The sequence below is a fragment of the Serinus canaria genome, chromosome 25 (genome assembly GCF_022539315.1).
Source record: "Serinus canaria isolate serCan28SL12 chromosome 25, serCan2020, whole genome shotgun sequence".
NCBI classification, from domain to species: Eukaryota; Metazoa; Chordata; class Aves; order Passeriformes; family Fringillidae; genus Serinus; species Serinus canaria.
Genome location: NC_066338.1, coordinates 14,082,342 through 14,103,610, shown reverse-complemented (window position 1 = coordinate 14,103,610; position 21,269 = coordinate 14,082,342). Strand labels below are relative to the sequence as shown.

The window sequence follows — 21,269 nt, the reverse complement described above, 5'->3', positions numbered from 1 at the left end:
TCGCATTTGTGCCCTTTTTGGCCCATTTTTTGCCAGTTGGGGCCACTTGGTGCATTTGGTGCATTTTGCCCCATTTTTGTGTAATTTTGTCCACTGGGGTGCCTGGGTGGGTGCCAGTGTGGAGTGCAGTTTGTGCCAATGTTGCTAAAGTGTTTGCCCATGTTTGTCATGGGGTGGGGTCAATTTTTGCCAGGGGGGACCAAGGAGGCCCGGGGGGGCAAGGGGGGGACAGGGGGGGGCAGGGGGCCAGTGGGGAGGACGGGGGGGCAAAGGGGGGCCCAGAAGAGGAGGGGCCCCAGGGGGGGGGCCATGCCCCCCAGGGAGGACCAGGGGGGGCCCAGGGAGGCCCCAAATGGCCCAGGGGGGCGGCCAGGAGGCACAGGGCGCCACAGGGGGGCCCAAGAGGGCACCAAGGGGGGGGGGGGAGGATCCCCATTTGTTTCCCCATTTTATCCCAATTTGTTTTCACCGCAACTTTTTCCCACAATTTTCCCATTTTCCCCCATATTTTCTTCGACCCATTTTTCCCCATTTTTTGCCCCATTTCGGCCCTGCTCTCCCCTGGGCAATGGGTGGAGGTATGAGGGAGGGGAGACGATCGCGGATCCTCAGTGAGCGCCTGTGTAGAGGGCGACGTCGATCTACCAGCAGGAGCTGGGAACGACCTGGCCCACAGGGAGGGTGAGGGATCCCAAAAATCTCTCCCACAATTCACCCAAATACCAACCAGAACTACAAAAAAAAATAGCAAAAACACAAAGCAAAAAATCCCCAAAAAAACTCAATAAAAATACCCAAAATTGCACCAAAATCACCCAATGTATAGACATACCCCAGAATAGAATACTCAGAACCACAGCAGGAGGTGGCGGAATTGGCCAGGGAGGGTGAGTAGACACCCAAAACTCCCCACCAAATACTCACCCACAAATATCAAATCACCCAAACCATACAAAAAAATACAAATAATACCCAAAAAACCCCAAAAAAAACCCCAAAAAAACCCCTAAAACTCCAAGGAAAAATACCCAAAATTGCACAAAAATCACCCAAAACCACCCAAAATTCTGAGCAGCAGGGTGGAGGACCTGGCCAGGGAGGGTGAGGGACCCAAAATCTCCCAAATTCACCCCAAAATCACCCAAAATACAAAAAAATACAAAAAAAACCCCCAAAAACCCCAAAAAACCCAATAAAAATACCCAAAATTGCACCAAAATCACCCAAAATTACCCCAGAATTACCTCAGAACTCCCAGCAGGAGGTGGAGGAATTGGCCAGGGAGGGTGAGGGACCCAAAATCCCCCAAATTCAACCCAAAATCACCCAAAAATACAAAAAAACCCAAAAAAACCCCAATAAAATATCCAAAATCAGCCAAAATGACCCCAAAATCCCCCCCAGGGGTGTCCCAGGTATCACAGGTGTGCCCCCAGGTGCCCCCAGGTGTCCCCAGGTGTGACTTAGTGCCCCAGGTGTGTTCCAGGTGCCCCAGGTGTGTCCAGTTACCCAGGTGACCCCCAGGTGTGTTTCAGGTGCCAGGTGTGTCCACAGGTGACTCAGGTGACCCAGGTGGTTTAGGTGCCCCTCAGGTGCCCCAGATGTTTCCCAGGGTGTGTGCAGGTGCCCCCAGGTGACTTTCAGGTGCTCCCCAGGTGCCCCAAGGTGACTCAGGTGTGTCTCAGGTGACTTTCAGGTTCCCCCCAGGTACCCCAGGTGTGTCCCAGGTGCCCCAGGTGTGTCCCAGGTGCCACCCCAGGTGACTCTCAGGTGTGTCCAGGTACCCCAGGTGATCTAAGGTGCCCCCCAGGTGATCCCCAGGTGACCCCCAGGTACCCCAGGTGACCTACAGGTATGTTGCAGGTGCGCCCCAGGTGACACCCCGGGTACCCCAGGTGACCCAGGTGTGTCCCAGGTGCCCCCAGGTGACTCTCAGGTGACCCAGGTGTGTTTCAGGTGCCCCCCAGGGGTGTCTCAGGTGACTCTCAGGTGACCCCAGGTGTGCCCCAGGTGTCCCCAGGTGACTCTCAGGTGCTCCCAGGTGACCCAGGTGTGTCCCAGGTACTCCCAGGTGACCCCAGGTGTGTCCCAGGTGCCCAGGTGACTCTCAGGTGCCCCAGGTGTGTCCCAGGTGCCTCAGGTGATCCAGGGGACCCAGGTGTGTTTCAGGTGCCCCCTCAGGTGCCTCCAGGTGTGTCCCAGGGGCCCACCAGGTGACTCTCAGTGACCCTAGGTGTGTCCAGGTATCCCCAGGTGCCCCAGGTGACTCTCAGGTGCCTCCAGGTGTGTCCCAGGTGTGTTTCAGGTGCCCCCAGGTGACTCCCAGGTGCCCCCCAGGTACCCCCAGGTGACCCCAGGTGTGTTTCAGGTGCCCCCCAGGTGTGTCCCAGGTGCCCCCAGGTGTGTCCCAGGTGACCCCAGGTGACCCCAGATGACCCCAGGTGTGTTTCAGGTGCCCCCAGGTGTGTCCCAGGTGACCCCAGGTGACTCTCAGGTGCCCCCAGGTGTGTTTCAGGTGCCCCCCCAGGTGTGCCCCAGGTGACCCCAGGTGTGTTTCAGGTGCCCCCAGGTGTGTCCCAGGTGCCCCCAGGTACCCCCAGGTGACCCAGGTGTGTTTCAGGTGCCCCCAGTTGACCCCCAGGTGCCCCCCAGGTACCCCCAGGTGCCCCCAGGTGTGTTTCAGGTGCCCCCAGGTGACTCCCAGGTGCCCCCCAGGTACCCCCAGGTGACCCAGGTGTGTTTCAGGTGCCCCAGGTGACCCAGGTGTGTTTCAGGTGCGCTGCCCATGGAGGAGCTGCTGCAGCGTTACCGCGGCGCCTTCACCGACTCCGACTGCGACTCCGCCCCCGGCGCCAGCAGCACCCGCTCAGGTGGGTCACACCTGTACAGGTGTGTCGGGGGTGGTACCTGCCCAGGTGTGTCTGTACCTGCCCAGGTGTGTCTGTACCTGCTCAGGTGGGTCACACCTGCACAGGTGTGTCTGGGGGTACCTGCACAGGTGTGTCTGTACCTGCACAGGTGTGTCTGTACCTGCTCAGGTGGGTCACACCTGCACAGGTGTGTCTGTACCTGCTCAGGTGGGTCACACCTGTACAGGTGTGTCTGTGACTGCTCAGGTGGGTCACACCTGTACAGGTGTGTCGTGACTGCACAGGTGGGTCACACCTGCACAGGTGTGTGAGTGACTGCACAGGTGGGTCACACCTGTACAGGTGTGTGAGTGACTGCACAGGTGTGTCTGTAACTGCTCAGGTGCGTCACACCTGTACAGGTGTGTGAGTGACTGCACAGGTGTGTCTGTAACTGCTCAGGTGGGTCACACCTGTACAGGTGTGTGAGTGACTGCACAGGTGTGTCTGTACGCGCTCAGGTGGGTCACACCTGCACAGGTGTGTCTGTACCTGCACAGGTGTGTGAGTGGACGCAAGGTGTGTCTGTGATGCACAGGTGTGTGAGTGACTGTACAGGTGTGTCTGTGACTGCACAGGTGTGTGTGCACCTGCTCAGGTGGGTCACACCTGCACAGGTGTGCTGTGACCCATGAAGGTGCACGGTGTGTGTGTGGTACCTGCAGAGGTGTGTGACTGTCCAGGTGTGTGGGTACTTGCACAGGTGTTGAAGATACCTGCAGAGGTGGTGTGTACCTGCTCAGGGGGTCACACCTGCACAGGTGTGTGGGTGACCATACAGGTGTGTGAGTGACATGTCCAGGTGTGCTCTGACCCCACCAGGTATCCCAAGCCCCCCTTAGCTACTATCCCCCCAATCAGGTGTGCCCCACACCTGCCCAGGTGTGCTCTAACCCCCCCCAGGTGCCCCAAAACCTCCCTCAGCCACCCCTCCGCCCCCCAGCTGCCCCCAACACCTGTCCAGGTGAGCTCTAACCCCCCCAGGTGTGCCCACACCCCCTCAGGTGTGCTCTAACCCCCCCAGGTGAGCTCTAACTCCCCCCAGGTACCCCACACCTGCCCAGGTGAGCTCTAACCCCCCCGAGGTATCCCGCACCTGCCCAGGTGTACTCTAACCCCCCCAGGTGAGCTCTAACTCCCCCCAGGTATCTGCACCTGCCCAGGTGTGCTCTAACCCCCCCCAGGTACCCCAACCCCCCCCGTAGCCACCCCCCCCCCCCAGCTTCCCCCACACCTGCACAGGCGCCGCCCTGAGCTCACCTGTCCCCTCCCCCCCCCACTCCAGACTCACCTGGCGGCGACAGCGACGAGGACGACGACGACGATGACGACGACGACGACGACGACGAAGACGAGGCCGACGACGAGGAGGAGGAGGAGGAGGGGGAGGGGCAGGAGGGCGGGGGAGGGGCGCCAGGTGAGCCCGGCGGGGGCGCGGCCCCGCCCGCACCTGCCCAGGTGAGCCCCGCCCCGGCCGCGCCCGCTGGCCCCGCCCCCAAGAAGGAGATCAGCGACATCGCGGCGGCGGCAGAGAGCCTGCAGCCCAAGGGGTACACGCTGGCCACCACACAGGTGAGCACACCTGGGCACACCTGGGCACACCTGGGCACACCTGGGCACACCTGAGATACACCTGGGCACAGCTGGGGTACACCTGGGCACAGCTGGGATACACCTGGGTACACCTGAGATACACCTGGGCACACAGAGCCTGCAGCCCAAGGGGTACACGCTGGCCACCACCACAGGTGAGCACACCTGGGCACACCTGGGATACACCTGGGCACACCTGGATACAACCTGGGCACAGCTGGGATACACCTGGGTACACTGAGATACACCTGGGCACACAGAGCCTGCAGCCCAAGGGGTACACGCTGGCCACCACACAGGTGAGCACACCTGGGCACACCTGAGATACACCTGGGCACACCTGGGCACACCTGAGATACACCTGGGCACAGCTGGGGTACACCTGGGCACACAGAGCCTGCAGCCCAAGGGGTACACGCTGGCCACCACACAGGTGAGCACACCTGGGCACACCTGGGATACACCTGAGGTACACTGGGCACACAGAGCCTGCAGCCCAAGGGGTACACGCTGGCTACCACACAGGTGAGCACACCTGGGCAGGTAAAACACACCTGAGATACACCGGGGCACACCTGGGCATTAAACACACCTGGGATACACCTGGGCACACCTGGGATACACCTGGGATACACCGGGGCACACCTGGGCATACCTGGGCACACCTGGGATACACCTGGGATACACCTGAGATACACCTGGGATACACCTGGGCACACCTGGGATACACCTGGGCACGCAGAGCCTGTAGTCCAAGTGGTACACGCTGGCCACCATGCAGGTGAGCACACCTGGGCACGCCTGGGCACACTTGGGCACAGCTGGGTACACCTGAGATATACCTGGGCACACCTGGGCACAGCTGAGATACACCTGGACGCAGCTGGGATACACCTGGATACACCTGGGATACACCTGGAGTACACCTGAGGTACACCTGGGCACACCTAAGATACACTTGGGCACACCTGTGATACACCTGCGTGCACCTGGGCACACCTGAGGAACACCCGGGCACACCTGGGATACACCTGGAGGAATAAAACACACCTGGGCTCAGCTGGGCCCACTTGGGATACACCTGGCCACACTTGTGCCTCACCTGTGCCTCACCTGTCTCTCACCTGTGCCTCACCTGTCCTACCTGTGCCTCACCTGTCTCACCTGTGCCTCACCTGTCTCACCTGTCTCACCTGTGCCTCACCTGTCCCACCTGTGCCTCACCTGTCTCACCTGTCTCACCTGTGCCTCACCTGTGCAGGTGTTAATGAGGGTCACTCACCTGTCCAGGGACACCTGGAGGGGGCTGGGTTGGCTGGGATGGTGGAGGAGGGGCTCACCTGGAGCTCACCTGGGAGTGACTCAGGTTTGACTCAGGTGTGACTCAGGTGTGACTCAGGTGTGACTCAGGTGTGACTCAGGTGTGACTCAGGTGTGAGTTACCTGGCTCTGACTCACCTGGGACTGACTCACCTGGGACTGACTCACCTGGGACTCACCTGGGATTACTTGGGGCTCACCTGGAAGGGTTCTGGGCCTCACCTGTGTCCGACTCACCTGGGGGTTCTGTCACTCACCTGGGACCGAGGTGTTTGTGTCACCTGGGACTGACTCACCTGGGACTGACTCACCTGTGAGTCATCTCTGACTGACTCACCTGGGGCTGACTCACCTGGGACTGACTCACCTGAGTCATCTCTGACTGACTCACCTGGGACTGACTCACCTGGGACTGACTCACCTGAGTCATCTCTGACTGACTCACCTGGGACTGACTCACCTGAGTCATCTCTGACTGACTCACCTGGGACTGACTCACCTGGGACTCACCTGGGACTGACTCACCTGGGACTCACCTGGGACTCATTTGTGACTGACCTGTAACTGACATGTGACTCACCTGGGACTGGCTCACCTGTGACTGACCCACCTGGGGGTAGCTGTGACTCACCTGGGGGTACCTGTGACTCACCTGTGACTCACCTGCACAGGTGAAGACGCCGATCCCTCACCTGTTGAGGGGCACCCTGCGGGAGTACCAGCACATCGGGCTGGACTGGCTGGTTTGTGGGTTACCTGTGACTCACCTGGGGGTACCTGGGACTCACCTGGGGGTACCTGTGACTCACCTGGGGGTACCTGTGACTCACCTGGGGGTACCTGTGACTCACCTGGGGGTACCTGTGCCTCACCTGGGACTGACTCACCTGGGACCGACTTACCTGAGTCATCTAGGACTGACTCACCTGGGACTGACTCACCTGGGACTCACCTGGGACTCATTTGTGACTGACCTGTAACTGATATGTGACTCACCTGGGACTGGCTCACCTGTGACTGACCCACCTGGGGGTACCTGTGACTCACCTGGGGGTACCTGGGACTCACCTGGGGGTTCTGTGCCTCACCTGCACCTCACCTGCACAGGTGAAGACGCCGATCCCTCACCTGTTGAGGGGCACCCTGCGGGAGTACCAGCACATCGGGCTGGACTGGCTGGTGACCATGTACGAGAAGAAGCTGAACGGGATCCTGGCCGACGAGATGGGGCTGGGAAAAACCATCCAGACCATCTCGCTGCTGGCTCACCTGGCCTGCGAGAAAGGTAACGCACCTGTGTGACACACCTGGGCACACCTGAGATATACCTGGGTACACCTGGGCACAGCTGGGTACACCTGGGGTGGGGCTGGGCAAACCATCCAGACCATCTCGCTGCTGGCTCACCTGGCCTGCGAGAAAGGTAACGCACCTGTGTGACACACCTGGGCACACCTGAGATACACCTGGGTACACCTGGGCACACCTGGGCACACCTGAGTACACCTGGGTACACCTGGGCACACCTGAGATACACCTGGGCACACCTGAGATACACCTGGGCACACCTGAGACACACCTGGGCCACAATACCTGCATGAGATACACCTGGGCCACACTCTGAGATACACACTGGGCACAGCATGGGCACCACACCTGAGATACACCTGGGCACACCTGAGATACACCTGGGCACACCTGAGATACACCTGGGCACACCTGGGCACACCTGAGATACACCTGGGTACACCTGGGATGGGGCTGGGCAAAACCATCCAGACGATCTCAGTGCTGGCTCACCTGGCCTGTGAGAAAGGTAACGCACCTGGGCACACCTGGGATACACCTGAGATACACCTGGGCACAGCTGGGCACACCTGAGATACACCTGGGTACACCTGGGAGTCATTGAGCCCTTTATTGGCTTTTTCTGGGTGTCTTACCTGCGTCTCACCTGTGCACAGGTAGCTGGGGCCCTCACCTGTGACTCACCTGGGCCCTTTCAGGGGGTTCCCAGGACTCACCTGAGCCTTTTTAGGGAGTTCCCATGACTCACCTGAGCCCCTTCAGGGGTGTCTCACCTGTGCAGGTAGCTGGGGCCTCACCTGAGCCCTTTCCCAGGTGTCTCACCTGTGTCTCACCTGTGCACAGGTAGCTGGGGCCCTCACCTGTGACTCACCTGAGCCCTTTCAGGAAGGTTTGAGTCACACCTGGACAGGTTGAGGGTCCCAGACTCACCTGAGCCCTTTGGAGGTGTCTCACCTGTGTCTCACCTGTGCAGGTAGCTGGGGCCTCACCTGAGCTCTTTTGGGGGTGTCTCACCTGTGCCTCAGCTGTGCACAGGTAGCTGGGGCCCTCACCTGTGACTCACCTGAGCCCTTTCAGGAAGGTTTGAGTCACACCTGGACAGGTTTGGGGGTTCCCATGACTCACCTGAGCCCCTTCAGGGGTGTCTCACCTGTGCCTCACCTGTGCAGGTAGCTGGGGCCCTCACCTGTGTCCCTTTAGGGAGTTCCCAAGACTCACCTGAGCCCTTTCCCAGGTGTCTCACCTGTGCCTCACCTGTGCACGGGTAGCTGGGGCCCTCACCTGTGACTCACCTGAGCCCTTTCGGGGTGTCTCACCTGTGCCTCACCTGTGCAGGTAGCTGGGGCCCTCACCTGAGCCCTTTCAGGAAGGTTTGAGTCACACCTGGACAGGTTTGAGGGGTCCCAGGACTCACCTGAGCCCTTTTGGAGGTGTCTCACCTGTGTCTCACCTGTGCAGGTAGCTGGGGCCTCACCTGAGCCCCTTGTTGTGGGGGTGTCTCACCTGGTAGCCTCACCTGTGGCACAGGTAGCTGGGGCCTCACCTGAGCCCTTTCCCAGGTGTCTCACCTGTGTCTCACCTGTGCAGGTAGCTGTGGCCTCACCTGAGCCCTTTCACAGTGTCTCACCTGTGTCTCACCTGTGCACAGGTAGCTGGGGCCTCACCTGAGCCCTTTTGGGGGTGTCTCACCTGTGTCTCACCTGTGCAGGTAGCTGGGGCCCTCACCTGTGACTCACCTGAGCCCCTTCAGGGGGTTCCCATGACTCACCTGAGCCCTTTTGGGGGTGTCTCACCTGTGTCTCACCTGTGCAGGTAGCTGGGGCCTCACCTGAGCCCTTTTGGAGGTGTCTCACCTGTGTCTCACCTGTGCAGGTAGCTGGGGCCTCACCTGAGCCCCTTTAGGGAGTTCCCAAGACTCACCTGGGCTCTGTCTCACCTGTGTCTCACCTGTGCAGGTAGCTGGGGCCTCACCTGATCATCGTGCCCACCTCGGTGATGCTGAACTGGGAGATGGAGCTCAAGCGTTGGTGCCCCAGCTTCAAAATCCTCACCTACTACGGGGCCCAGAAGGAGCGGCGCCTCAAGAGACAGGTGAGCGCACCTGGGCAGGTAAACACACACCTGGGGGGCACCTGGGCAGGTAAACACACACCTGGGGGCACCTGGGCAGGTAAACACACACCTGGGGGCACCTGGGCAGGTAAAAACACACCTGGGGGCACCTGGGCAGGTAAACACACACCTGGGGGCACCTGGGCAGGTAAAAACACACCTGGGGGCACACCTGGGGGCACACCTGGGGGCACACCTGGGTACACCTGAATGGGATTTGTGTGTACCTGAGCATACCTGGGCAGGTAAAAACACACCTGGGCACACCTAGGCACACCTGGGCACACCTGGGCAGGTAAACACACCTGGGCACACCTGGGGGGGGAAACACACCTGGGGGCACCTGGGTGGTGAAAATCCTCACCTACTACGGGGCCCAGAAGGAGCGGCGCCTCAAGAGACAGGTGAGCGCACCTGGGCACACCTGGGGGCACCTGGGCAGGTAAACACATCTGGGCACACCTGGGGGCACACCTGGGGGCACCTGGGTGAGAAAAAACACACCTGGGCACACCTTGGGGCACACCTGGGGGCACGTGAGCACCCCTGGGTTCATTTGGGATAGACCTGGGCGCACCTGGGCACACCTGGGAGCACCTGGACACACCTGGGCAGGTAAAAACACACCTGGGCACACCTAGGCACACCTGGGCACCCCTGGGGGCATTTGGGATAGACCTGGGTGCACCTGAGCACACCTGGGAGCACCTGATGGGATTTGTGCATACGTGGGCACACCTGGGCAGGTAAAAAACACACCTGGGTACACCTGGGGGCACACCTGGTGGTACCTGGGTGAGAAAAAACCAGCTGGGCACACCTGGGGGCAGCTGGGAGCATTTGGGGATAGACCTGGGTGTACCTGAGCATACCTGGGCAGGTAAAAACACACCTGGGCACACCTGGGGGCACACCTGGGGACACCTGGGCAGGTAAACACACCTGGGGGCACCTGGGCACACATGGGGGCACACCTGGGGGCACCTGGGGGCATTTGGGATAGACCTGGACGCACCTGGGTGGGGAAAAGCGCACCTGGGCACACCTGGGCACACCTGGGCTGGTTTTAGGACATTTTAAGGCAGTTTTTAATGGGGATTTTGGGCTCACCTGTCTCACCTGTCTCACCTGTCTCACCTGTCTCACCTGTCTCACCTGTCTCACCTGTCAGGGCTGAACCAAGCCCAACGCCTTCCACGTGTGCATCACCTCCTACAAGCTGGTGCTGCACACCTGGGCACACCTGGGCACACCTGGGCTGTTTTAGATGGGTTTTTTGGAGGTTTTCAGGTGCTTTTTCATGGGGATTTCAGCCTCACCTCTCTCACCTGTCTCACCTGTCTCACCTGTCTCACCTGTCTCACCTGTCAGGGCTGGACCAAGCCCAACGCCTTCCACGTGTGCATCACCTCCTACAAGCTGGTGCTGCACACCTGGGCACACCTGGGCTGGTTTAGATGGGGTTTTTTGGGGGGTTTTAAGGCCTTTTTCAGGTGTTTTTGGGCTCACCTGTCTCACCTGTCTCACCTGTCTCTCACCTGTCTCACCTGTCAGGGCTGGACCAAGCCCAACGCCTTCCACGTGTGCATCACCTCCTACAAGCTGGTGCTGCAGGACCACCAGGCGTTCCGCAGGAAGAACTGGAAGTACCTGATCCTGGACGAGGCCCAGAACATCAAAAACTTCAAATCCCAGCGCTGGCAGTCCCTGCTCAACTTCAACAGGTGAGGGGCGCACCTGGGCACACCTGGGCGCACCTGGGAACAGCTGGGCACAGCTGGGATACACCTCGGGCACAGCTGGGAACAGCTGGGCACACCTGGGATACACCTGGGATACACCTGGGCACACCTGGGTACACCTGGGCACACATGGGCACACCTGGGCACACCTGGGCACACCTGGGCTACACCTGGGCACAGCTGGGGTACCCCTGGGCACACCTGGGATACACCTGGGCACACCTGGGGGCACCTGGGCACAGCTGGGATGCACCTCGGGCACACCTGGGATACAGCTGGGGCACACCTGGGAACAGCTGGGATACACCTGGGCACATCTGGGCACACCTAGGGTACACCTGGGATACACCTGGGCACAGCTGGGATACACCTGGGCACATCTGGGCACACCTAGGGTACACCTGGGATACACCTGGGCACAGCTGGGATACACCTGGGCACTCCTGGGCACACCTGGGCACACATGGGCACACCTGGGCACACCTGGGCACACCTGGGCTACACCTGGGCACACTTGGGGTACCCCTGGGCACACCTGGGATACACCTGGACACCTGAGATACACCTGGGCATGCCTGGATACACCTGGACACACCTGGGATACACCTAGGCACACACCTGACCTGAAAACACTTGGGCACACCTGGGATACACCTGGGCACAGCTGGGATACACCTGGGCACGCTTGAGCGCACCTGGGCACACCTAGGTACAGCTGGGGCACACCTGGACACACCTGGGGTACACCTGGACATATCTGAGGTACACCTGGGCATACCTGGGATACACCTGGGCACACCTGAACACACCTGGGATACACCTGGGCACAGCTGGGCGGGCCTGGGCACACAGGTACGCCGCTGCAGAACTCGCTGATGGAGCTCTGGTCCCTCACCTGCCCACACCTGTCTGTACATACCCATACCTGTCTGTACCTGTCCATACCTGTCTGTACCTGCCCATACCTGTCCGTACCTGTCTGTATCAGTCCGTATGTGTCTGTACCTGTGTCTGTATATGTCTATACCTGTCCGTACCTGTCCATACCTGTCCATACCTGTCTCACCTGTGTCTCACCTGTCTCACCTGTCTCACCTGTGTCTCACGTGTCTCTCACCTGTCTCACCTGTCTCTCACCTGTCTCACCTGTCTCACCTGTGTCTCACCTGTCTCTCACCTGTCTCACCTGTCTCACCTGTCTCACCTGTCTCTCACCTGTCTCTCACCTGTCTCTCACCTGTGCCTCACCTGTCTCACCTGTCTCACCTGTCTCACCTGTAGCCAGTGGCGGCTGCCGCTGACAGGTACGCCGCTGCAGAACTCGCTGATGGAGCTCTGGTCCCTCACCTGTCTGTACCTGTCTGTACCCATAGTGTCTGTCTGTATCTCTCCTGTTCACACCTGTCTCACCTGTGTCTCACCTGTGTCTCACCTGTCTCACCTGTCTCTCACCTGTCTCTCACCTGTCTCACCTGTGTCTCACCTGTCTCACCTGTCTCACCTGTCCCACCTGTAGCCAGCGGCGGCTGCTGCTGACAGGTACGCCGCTGCAGAACTCGCTGATGGAGCTCTGGTCCCTGATGCATTTCCTGATGCCGAGCGTGTTCCAGTCCCACCGCGAGTTCCGCGAGTGGTTCCACAACCCCCTGACCGGCATGATCGAGGGCAGCCAGGAGTACAACGAGAGCCTGGTCAAGAGGCTCCACAAGGTACCTGGGCACACCTGGGGACAGGTGTGATACACCTGCATACACCTGGGATACACTGGGATACACCTGGGTTACACTGGGTATACCTGGGTTACACTGGGTATAGCTGGGTCACACCTGCTGGGCGTGATCGAGGGCAGCCAGGAGTGCAACGAGAGCCTGGTCAAGAGACTGCACAAGGTAACGCACCTGGGCACACCTGGGCACACCTGGGCACACCTGGGATACACCTGGGATACACTGGGATACACCTGGATACAACCCTGGGTTTACATTGGGTGTACATGGGTCACACCTGCCCAGCGTGATCGAGGGCAGCCAGGAGTACAACGAGAGCCTGGTCAAGAGGCTCCACAAGGTACCTGGGCACACCTGGGGACAGGTGTGATACACCTGGATACACTGGGATACACCTGGATACACCTGGGTTACATTGGACATACCTGTGTCACACCTGCTGGGCATGATCGAGGGCAGCCAGGAGTACAACGAGAGCCTGGTCAAACGGCTCCACAAGGTACCTGGGCACACCTGGGTTACACTGGGATACACCTGCATACACCTGGGATACACTGGGATACACCTGGATACACCTGGGTTACACTGGGATACACCGGGATACACCTGGGTTACATTGGACATACCTGTGTCACACCTGCTGGGCATGATCGAGGGCAGCCAGGAGTGCAACGAGAGCCTGGTCAAGAGACTGCACAAGGTACCTGGGCACAGGTGTGATACACCTGGATACACCTGGGTATGGTTACATACACCTGGGTTATACCTGGGTTCCATGGGTACACCTGGGTCACACTGTGTCACACCTGTTGGGCATGATTGAGGGCAGCCAGGAGTACAAGAGCCTGGTCAAGAGACTGCACAAGGTAACGCACCTGGGCACACCTGGGCACACCTGGGCACACCTGGGATACACCTGGGATACACCTGGATACACCTGGATACACCTGGGTTACATTGGGCGTACATGGGTCACACCTGCCCAGCGTGATCGAGGGCAGCCAGGAGTGCAACGAGAGCCTGGTCAAACGGCTCCACAAGGTACCTGGGCACACCTGGGGACAGGTGTGATACACCTGGATACACCTGGGATACACCTGGGATACACCTGGATACACCTGGGATACACTGGGATACACCTGGGTTACACTGGGTATACCTGGGTCACACCTGCCCAGCGTGATCGAGGGCAGCCAGGAGTACAACGAGAGCCTGGTCAAGAGACTGCACAAGGTAACGCACCTGGGGACAGGTAAACACACCTGGGCACACCTGGGCACACCTGGGAGCAGAGGGCACACACCTGGGTACACCTGGGTCACACTGTGTCACACCTGCCCAGCGTGATCGAGGGCAGCCAGGAGTACAACGAGAGCCTGGTCAAGAGACTGCACAAGGTAACGCACCTGGGGACAGGTAAACACACCTGGGCACACCTGGGCCAACCTGGGCACACCTGGGCACACCTGGGACACACCTGGACACACCTAGGACACATTGAATCGCACACAGCCACACCTGGGACACGCCTGGGACACGCCTGGGACACAGCTGGGTACACCTGGGCATACTTGGGACACATTGAATCACACACAGACACACCTGGGCACACCTGGACACACCTGGGACACACCTGGGCACACCTGGGGCACATCTGGGGCACACCTGAACACACCTGGGCCACATTGAATCGCATACAGACACACCTGTGCCCACCTGGGGACACACCTGGGGCACACCTGTGTGCACCTGGGACACATTGAATCACATACAGACACACCTGGGACACACCTGGGCACACCTAGGGCACACACAGACACACCTAGGGCACACCTGGGGGCACACCTGGGGCACACACAGACACACCTGGGACACACCTGTGTACACCTGGGACACACCTGGGACACATTGAATCACACACAGGCACACCTGTGCCCACCTGGGGACACACCTGGGGCACACCTGGGCACACCCGGGCACACCTGGGACACACCTGGGAGCAGAGGGACACACAGAGGACACACCTGTACACACCTGGGGCACACCTGGGACACATTGAATCGCACACAGACACACCTGGGACACACCTGGGCACACCTGGGACACACCTGGGCACACCTGGGGCACACCTGGGCACACCTGGGCACACCTGGACACACCTGGGCCACATTGAGGCACATACAGACACACCTGGGGCACACCTGGGCACACCTGGGACACACCTGGACACACCTGGGCACACCTGGGGACACACCTGGACACACCTGGGCACACCTGGGCACACCTGGGCACACTTGGACACACCTGGGCCACATTGAGGCACATACAGACACACCTGGGCACACCTGGGCACACACCTGGGGACACTGGGGACACAGTGGGGGCACACCTGGGGGCACACCTGTGCCCACCTGGTCCCTGCCGTGCCCACCTGAGCAGGTGTGTCCCCTCCCCTCCCCTCCCCCCCCCCAGGTGCTGCGGCCGTTCCTGCTGCGCCGGCTCAAGGTGGACGTGGAGAAGCAGATGCCCAAGAAGTACGAGCACGTGCTCAGGTGCCGCCTCTCCAAGCGCCAGAGGTTCCTCTACGACGACTTCATGGGCCAGGCCAGGTGAGCTGGCACACCTGGGCACACCTGGGCACACCTGGGCACACCTGGGAGCCGAAAAAACCCGAAATTCCCATGAAATTCAACCCAAAATTCATCAAATTCCACCCAAAATTCGCCTTTTAAGGGTGTCTGATGATGTCATGGGCCAGGCCAGGTGAGGTGGGCACACCTGGGCACACCTGGGCACACCTGGGAGCCCCCAAATCCCAAAATTCCCATGGAATTCCACCCTAATTTAATAAAATTCCACCCAAATTTACCTAAAATTCACCTGTTCAAGTCCTTTGATAACGTCCTGGGCCAGGCCAGGTGAGGGGGGCACACCTGGGCACACCTGGGCACACCTGGGCACACCTGGGAGCAAAAAAATCCTGAAATTCCTGTGAAATTCCACCCAAATTTCATCAAATTGTGCCCAAATTTACCACAAATTCACCTGGTCAAGGTTTGTGATGACGTCATGAGTCAGGCCAGGTGAGGGCGGCACACCTGGGCACACCTGGGCCCCAAATTTCCCCCTTAATCCCCTCCCAAATTCCCCCGAATCCCTCAGGTGAGCTCAGGTGTCCCCAGGTGTGCCCAGGTGAGACCAAATGACCCCTCAGGTGATCTCAGGTGAGCTCAGGTGTTCTCAGGTGATCTCACCTGAGCTCAGGTAACCCCTAGGTGCCCCCAGGTGCCTCTAGGTGATCTCAGGTGAGACCAAATGACCCTCAGGTGACCCCAGGTGTTCTCAGGTGATCCCAGGTAACCCCAAGGTGCCCCCAGGTGCGTTAAGGTGCCCCCAGGTGATCTCAGGTGAGATCAAATGAGCCCCAGGTACCCCCAGGTAACCTCCAGGTGACCACAGATGATTTCAGGTGACCCCCAGGTGATCTCAGGTGATCTCAGGTAACTCTCAGGTGATCTCAGGTGACCCAAAGTGATCTCAGGTGGTCCCCAGGTGCCCCCAGGTGTTCCCAGGTGATCTCAGGTAACCCCCAGGTGAGACCAAATGACCCCCAGGTGATCTCAGGTGATCTCAGGTGATCCCCAGGTGTTCCCAGGTGAGCTCAGGTGATCTCAGGTAACCCCCAGGTGCCCCCAGGTGAGACCAAATGATCCCCAGGTGACCCCAGGTGTTCTCAGGTGATCTCACCTGAGCTCAGGTAACCCCCAGGTGACGCCAGGTGTCCCCTCCCGCAGCACCAAGGCCACCCTGGCCAGCGGGCACTGCATGGCTGAACCCCCCAGGTGCCCCCAGGTGCCCTCAGGTGTCCCCAGGTGCCCCCAGGTGAGACCAAATGACCCCCAGGTGATCTCAGGTGAGACCAAATGACCCTCAGGTGACCCCAGGTGAGCTCAGGTGATCTCAGGTAACCCCCAGTTGCCCTTAGGTGATCTCAGTTGACCCCAGGTGACCCTCAGGTGACCCTCAGGTGAGCTCACCTGATCCCTGGTGCCCCCGGGTGAGCTCAGGTGACCCCCAGGTGCCCCCACATGAAATCAAATGACCCTCAGGTGATCTCAGGTGAGCTCAGGTGCCCCCAGGTGATCTCAGGTGACCCAAAGTGATCTCAGGTGGTCCCCAGGTGCCCCCAGGTGATCTCAGGTGATCTCAGGTAACCCCCAGGTGCCCCCAGGTGAGACCAAATGACCTCAGGTGACCCCAGATAACCCCCAGGTGTTCTCAGGTAAGACCAAATGACCTCAGGTGACCCCAGATGTTCCCAGGTGAGCTCAGGTGTTCCCAGGTGACCTCAGGTGATCTCAGGTAACCCCCAGGTGCCCCCAGGTGAGACCAAATGATCCCCAGGTGACCCCAGGTGTTCTCAGGTGATCTCACCTGAGCTCAGGTAACCCCCAGGTGACCCCAGGTGTCCCCTCCCGCAGCACCAAGGCCACCCTGGCCAGCGGGCACTGCATGGCTGAACCCCCCAGGTACCCCCAGGTGCCCTCAGGTGTTTCCAGGTAACCCCCAGGTGTTCTCAGGTGATCTCAGGTAACCACCCAGGTGAGACCAAATGACCCCCAGGTGATCTCAGGTGAGACCAAATGACCCTCAAGTGACCCCAGGTGTTCCCAGGTGATCTCAGGTAACCCCCAGGTGCCCTTAGGTGATCTCAGTTGGCCCCAGGTGACCTTCAGGTGACCCTCAGGTGAGCTCACCTGATCCCTGGTGCCCCCGGGTGAGCTCAGGTGACCCCCAGGTGCCCCCACATGAAATCAAATGACCCTCAGGTGATCTCAGGTGAGCTCAGGTGCCCCCAGGTGATCTCAGGTGACCCAAAGTGATCTCAGGTGGTCCCCAGGTGCCCCCAGGTGTTCCCAGGTGATCTCAGGTAACCCCCAGGTGCCCCCAGGTGAGACCGAATGACCTCAGGTGACCCCAGATAACCCCCAGGTGTTCTCAGGTAAGACCAAATGACCTCAGGTGACCCCAGATGTTCCCAGGTGAGCTCAGGTGTTCCCAGGTGACCTCAGGTGATCTCAGGTAACCCCTAAGTGCCCCTAGGTGAGACCAAATGACCCTCAGGTATTCTCAGGTGACCTCAGGTGACCCTCAGGTGATCTCACCTGAGCTCAGGTAACCCCAGGTGACCCCAGGTGTCCCCTCCCACAGTACCAAGGCCACCCTGGCCAGCAGGCACTGCATGGCTGAACCCCCCAGGTGCCCCCAGGTGCCTCCAGGTGCCCCCAGGTGAGACCAAATGACCTCAGGTGGCCCCAGGTGTTCCCAGGTGATCTCAGGTAATCCCCAGGTGAGCTCGCCTGAGCCCAGGTAACCCCCAGGTGTTCTCAGGTGACCCCAGGTGATCTCACCTGAGCTCAGGTAACCCCTAGATGAGCTCAGGTGAGCTCAGGTGAGCTCAGGTAACCCCTAGATGATCTCACCTGCGCCCAGGTAACCCCAGGTGACCCCAGGTGTCCCCTCCCGCAGCACCAAGGCCACCCTGGCCAGCGGGCCCTGCATGGCTGAACCCCCCAGGTGCCCCCAGGTGATCTCACCTGAGCCCAGGTAACCCCAGGTGACCCCAGGTGTCCCCTCCCGCAGCACCAAGGCCACCCTGGCCAGCGGGCACTTCATGAGCGTCATCAACGTGCTGATGCAGCTGCGCAAGGTGTGCAACCACCCCGACCTGTTCGAGCCACGCCCCGTGACGTCACCGCTGGTCACACCTGGGCTCTGCCTCGGCACCCCCGCCCTGGTGCTGCGCGCCCTGGAGCCACACCCCTTCCAGGTGAGAGAGACACGCACCTGAGACAGGTGAGAGACACACCTGAGACAGGTGAGACACGCCCCTTCCAGGTGAGACACACACCTGAGACAGGTGAGACACAGATGAGAGAGACACACCTGAGACAGGTGAGACACGCCCCTTCCAGGTGAGACACACACACCTGAGACAGGTGAGATACAGATGAGAGAGACACACCTGAGACAGGTGAGACACGCCCCGTCCAGGTGAGACACACACCTGGGACAGGTGAGAGACACACCTGAGACAGGTGAGACACGCACCTGAGACAGGTGAGACACACACCTGAGACAGGTGAGAGAGACACCTCAGACAGGTGAGACACGCCCCTTCCAGGTGAGACACACACCTGAGCAGGTGAGACACACACCTGAGACAGGTGAGACACACACCTGAGACAGGTGAGACACGCACCTGAGACAGGTGAGACACACACCTGAGACAGGTGAGACACACACCTGAGACAGGTGAGACACACACCTGAGACAGGTGAGACACACACCTGAGACAGGTGAGACACACACCTGAGACAGGTGAGACACACACCTGAGCAGGTGAGACACACACCTGAGCAGGTGAGACACACACCTGAGACAGGTGAGACACACACCTGAGACAGGTGAGACACGCCCCTTCCAGGTGAGACACAATGCACACATGGACAGGTGAGAGACATGCCTGAGACAGGTGAGACACACACCTGAGCAGGTGAGACATGCACCTGAGACAGGTGAGACACGCACCTGAGACAGGTGAGAGAGACACGCCCCATTCAGGTGAGACACCACACACACCTGGGACAGGTGAGAGAGACACCTGGGGCAGGTGAGACACCCACCTGAGACAGGTGAGACACACACCTGAGACAGGTGAGACACCATACACACCTGGGACAGGTGAGAGAGACACCTGGGACAGGTGAGATACGCCTCTTCACTCAGGTGCCACTCAGGTGTCACACAGGTGTCACTCAGGTGTCTCAGAGGTCACCCAGGTGACCCAGGTGTCACTCAGGTGTCACTCAGGTGTATCAGAGGTCACACAGGTGACTCCCCAGGTGTGTCCCCAGCAGGTGCACCTGTCCCCGTTTGAGCTGGTGGCGCTGGAGTCTCACCTGTCCCTGGGGGTGGGCACAGGTGACACAGGTGTCACTCAGGTGTCACTCAGGTGTCACTCAGGTGTATCAGGTCACTCAGGTGTCACACAGGAGTCACTCAGATGTCATTGAAGTGTCACTCAGGTGTCTCAGAGATCACAGAGGTGTCACTCCGGTGTCACTCAGGTTGCACAGGTGTCACACAGGTGTCACTCAGGTGTACTTGAGGTCACTCAGGTGTATCAGGAGTCACTCAGGTGTCACTCAGGTGTCTCAGAGGTCACTCAGGTGACCCAGATGTCACTCAGGTGTTTCAGATGTCACGCAGGCAGCAGAGGTGTCATACAGGTGTCATTTAGGTGACTCAGGAGTCACTCAGGTGTCACTCAGGTGTCACTCAGGTAACACAGGTGTCACTCAGGTGTATCAGGTGTCACTCAGGTGTCACTCAGGTGTCACAAGTAGTCATTGAAGTGCCACAGGTGTCACCCAGGTGTGTCCCCAGGTGTCAGCCAGGTGTGTCCCCAGCAGGTGCACCTGTCCCCGTTCGAGCTGGTGTCCCTGGAGTCTCACCTGTCCCTGGGGGTGGGCACAGGTGACACAGGTGTCACTCAGATGTCACAGGTGTCACTCAGGTGTCATTGAGATCACTCAGGTGTATCAGAGGTCACTCAGGTAACACAGGTGTCACTCAGGTGTGTCAGAGATCACAGAGGTGTCACTCAGGTGTCACTCAGGTTGCACAGGTGTCACACAGGTGTCACTCAGGTGTACTTGAGGTCACTCAGGTAACACAGGTGTCACTCAGGTGTCACTCAGGTGTCATTCAGGTGTATGAGAGGTGACACAGGTGTCACCCAGGTGTGTCCCCAGGTGTCAGCCAGGTGTGTCCCCAGCAGGTGGACCTGTCCCCGTTCGAGCTGGTGTCCCTGGAGTCTCACCTGTCGCGCTACGCGGCCGATTGGTTCCTGCCGCGCTTCCGCGTCACGCGGCGCCTGCTGGAGGACGTGGCCGCCGCCCCCGACCCCCCCCCGCGGCCCAAACCCGTCCGCATGAAGGTCAACAGGTGAGGGGCACACCTGGGCACACCTGGGCACACCTGGGCACACCTGGGAGGGGGGTTGGGCACACCTGGGAAGGGGTTTGGGCACACCTGGGAAAGGGTTTGGGCACACCTGGGCACACCTGGGAGGGGGTTTGGGCACACCTGGGCACACCTGGGCACACCTGGGCACACCTGGGCACACCTGGGAGGGGGTTTGGGCACACCTGGGCACACCTGGGGGCATCTGGGCACACCTGGGAGGGGGTTTGGGCACACCTGGGCACACCTGGGCATGTCTGGGCACACCTGGGAGGAGGTTTGGGCACACCTGGGGGCATCTGGGATGGGGTGGGGCACACCTGGGCATGGCTGGAAGGGGTTTGGGCACACCTTGGCACAGCTGGGATTGAATTTGGGCACACCTGGGCACACCTGGGCGTGGCTGGGAGGGGCTTTGGGATACCTGGGCACAGCTGGGCACACCTGGGTGTGGTTGGGATGGGATTTGGGCACACCTGGGCACACCTGGGCACACCTGGGAGGGGGCTTGGGCAGACCTGGGCACACCT

General features: G+C 59.8%; 1 protein-coding gene across 1 annotated transcript; it reads left to right on the top strand.

Annotated features, from left to right (window-relative positions):
• Positions 1-1,086: 1,086 nt before the first annotated feature.
• Positions 1,087-20,736, top strand: LOC127060674 (helicase SRCAP-like). The gene is made up of 10 exons (XM_050984657.1): positions 1,087-1,101; positions 2,775-2,870; positions 4,195-4,481; positions 6,930-7,112; positions 9,090-9,221; positions 10,797-10,966; positions 12,501-12,693; positions 15,184-15,320; positions 18,355-18,541; positions 20,552-20,736. Exons 2-10 carry the CDS (start codon positions 2,786-2,788, stop codon positions 20,723-20,725), a joined length of 1,548 nt encoding a protein of 515 aa, XP_050840614.1. The 5' UTR covers positions 1,087-1,101; positions 2,775-2,785; the 3' UTR covers positions 20,726-20,736.
• Positions 20,737-21,269: the final 533 nt, after the last annotated feature.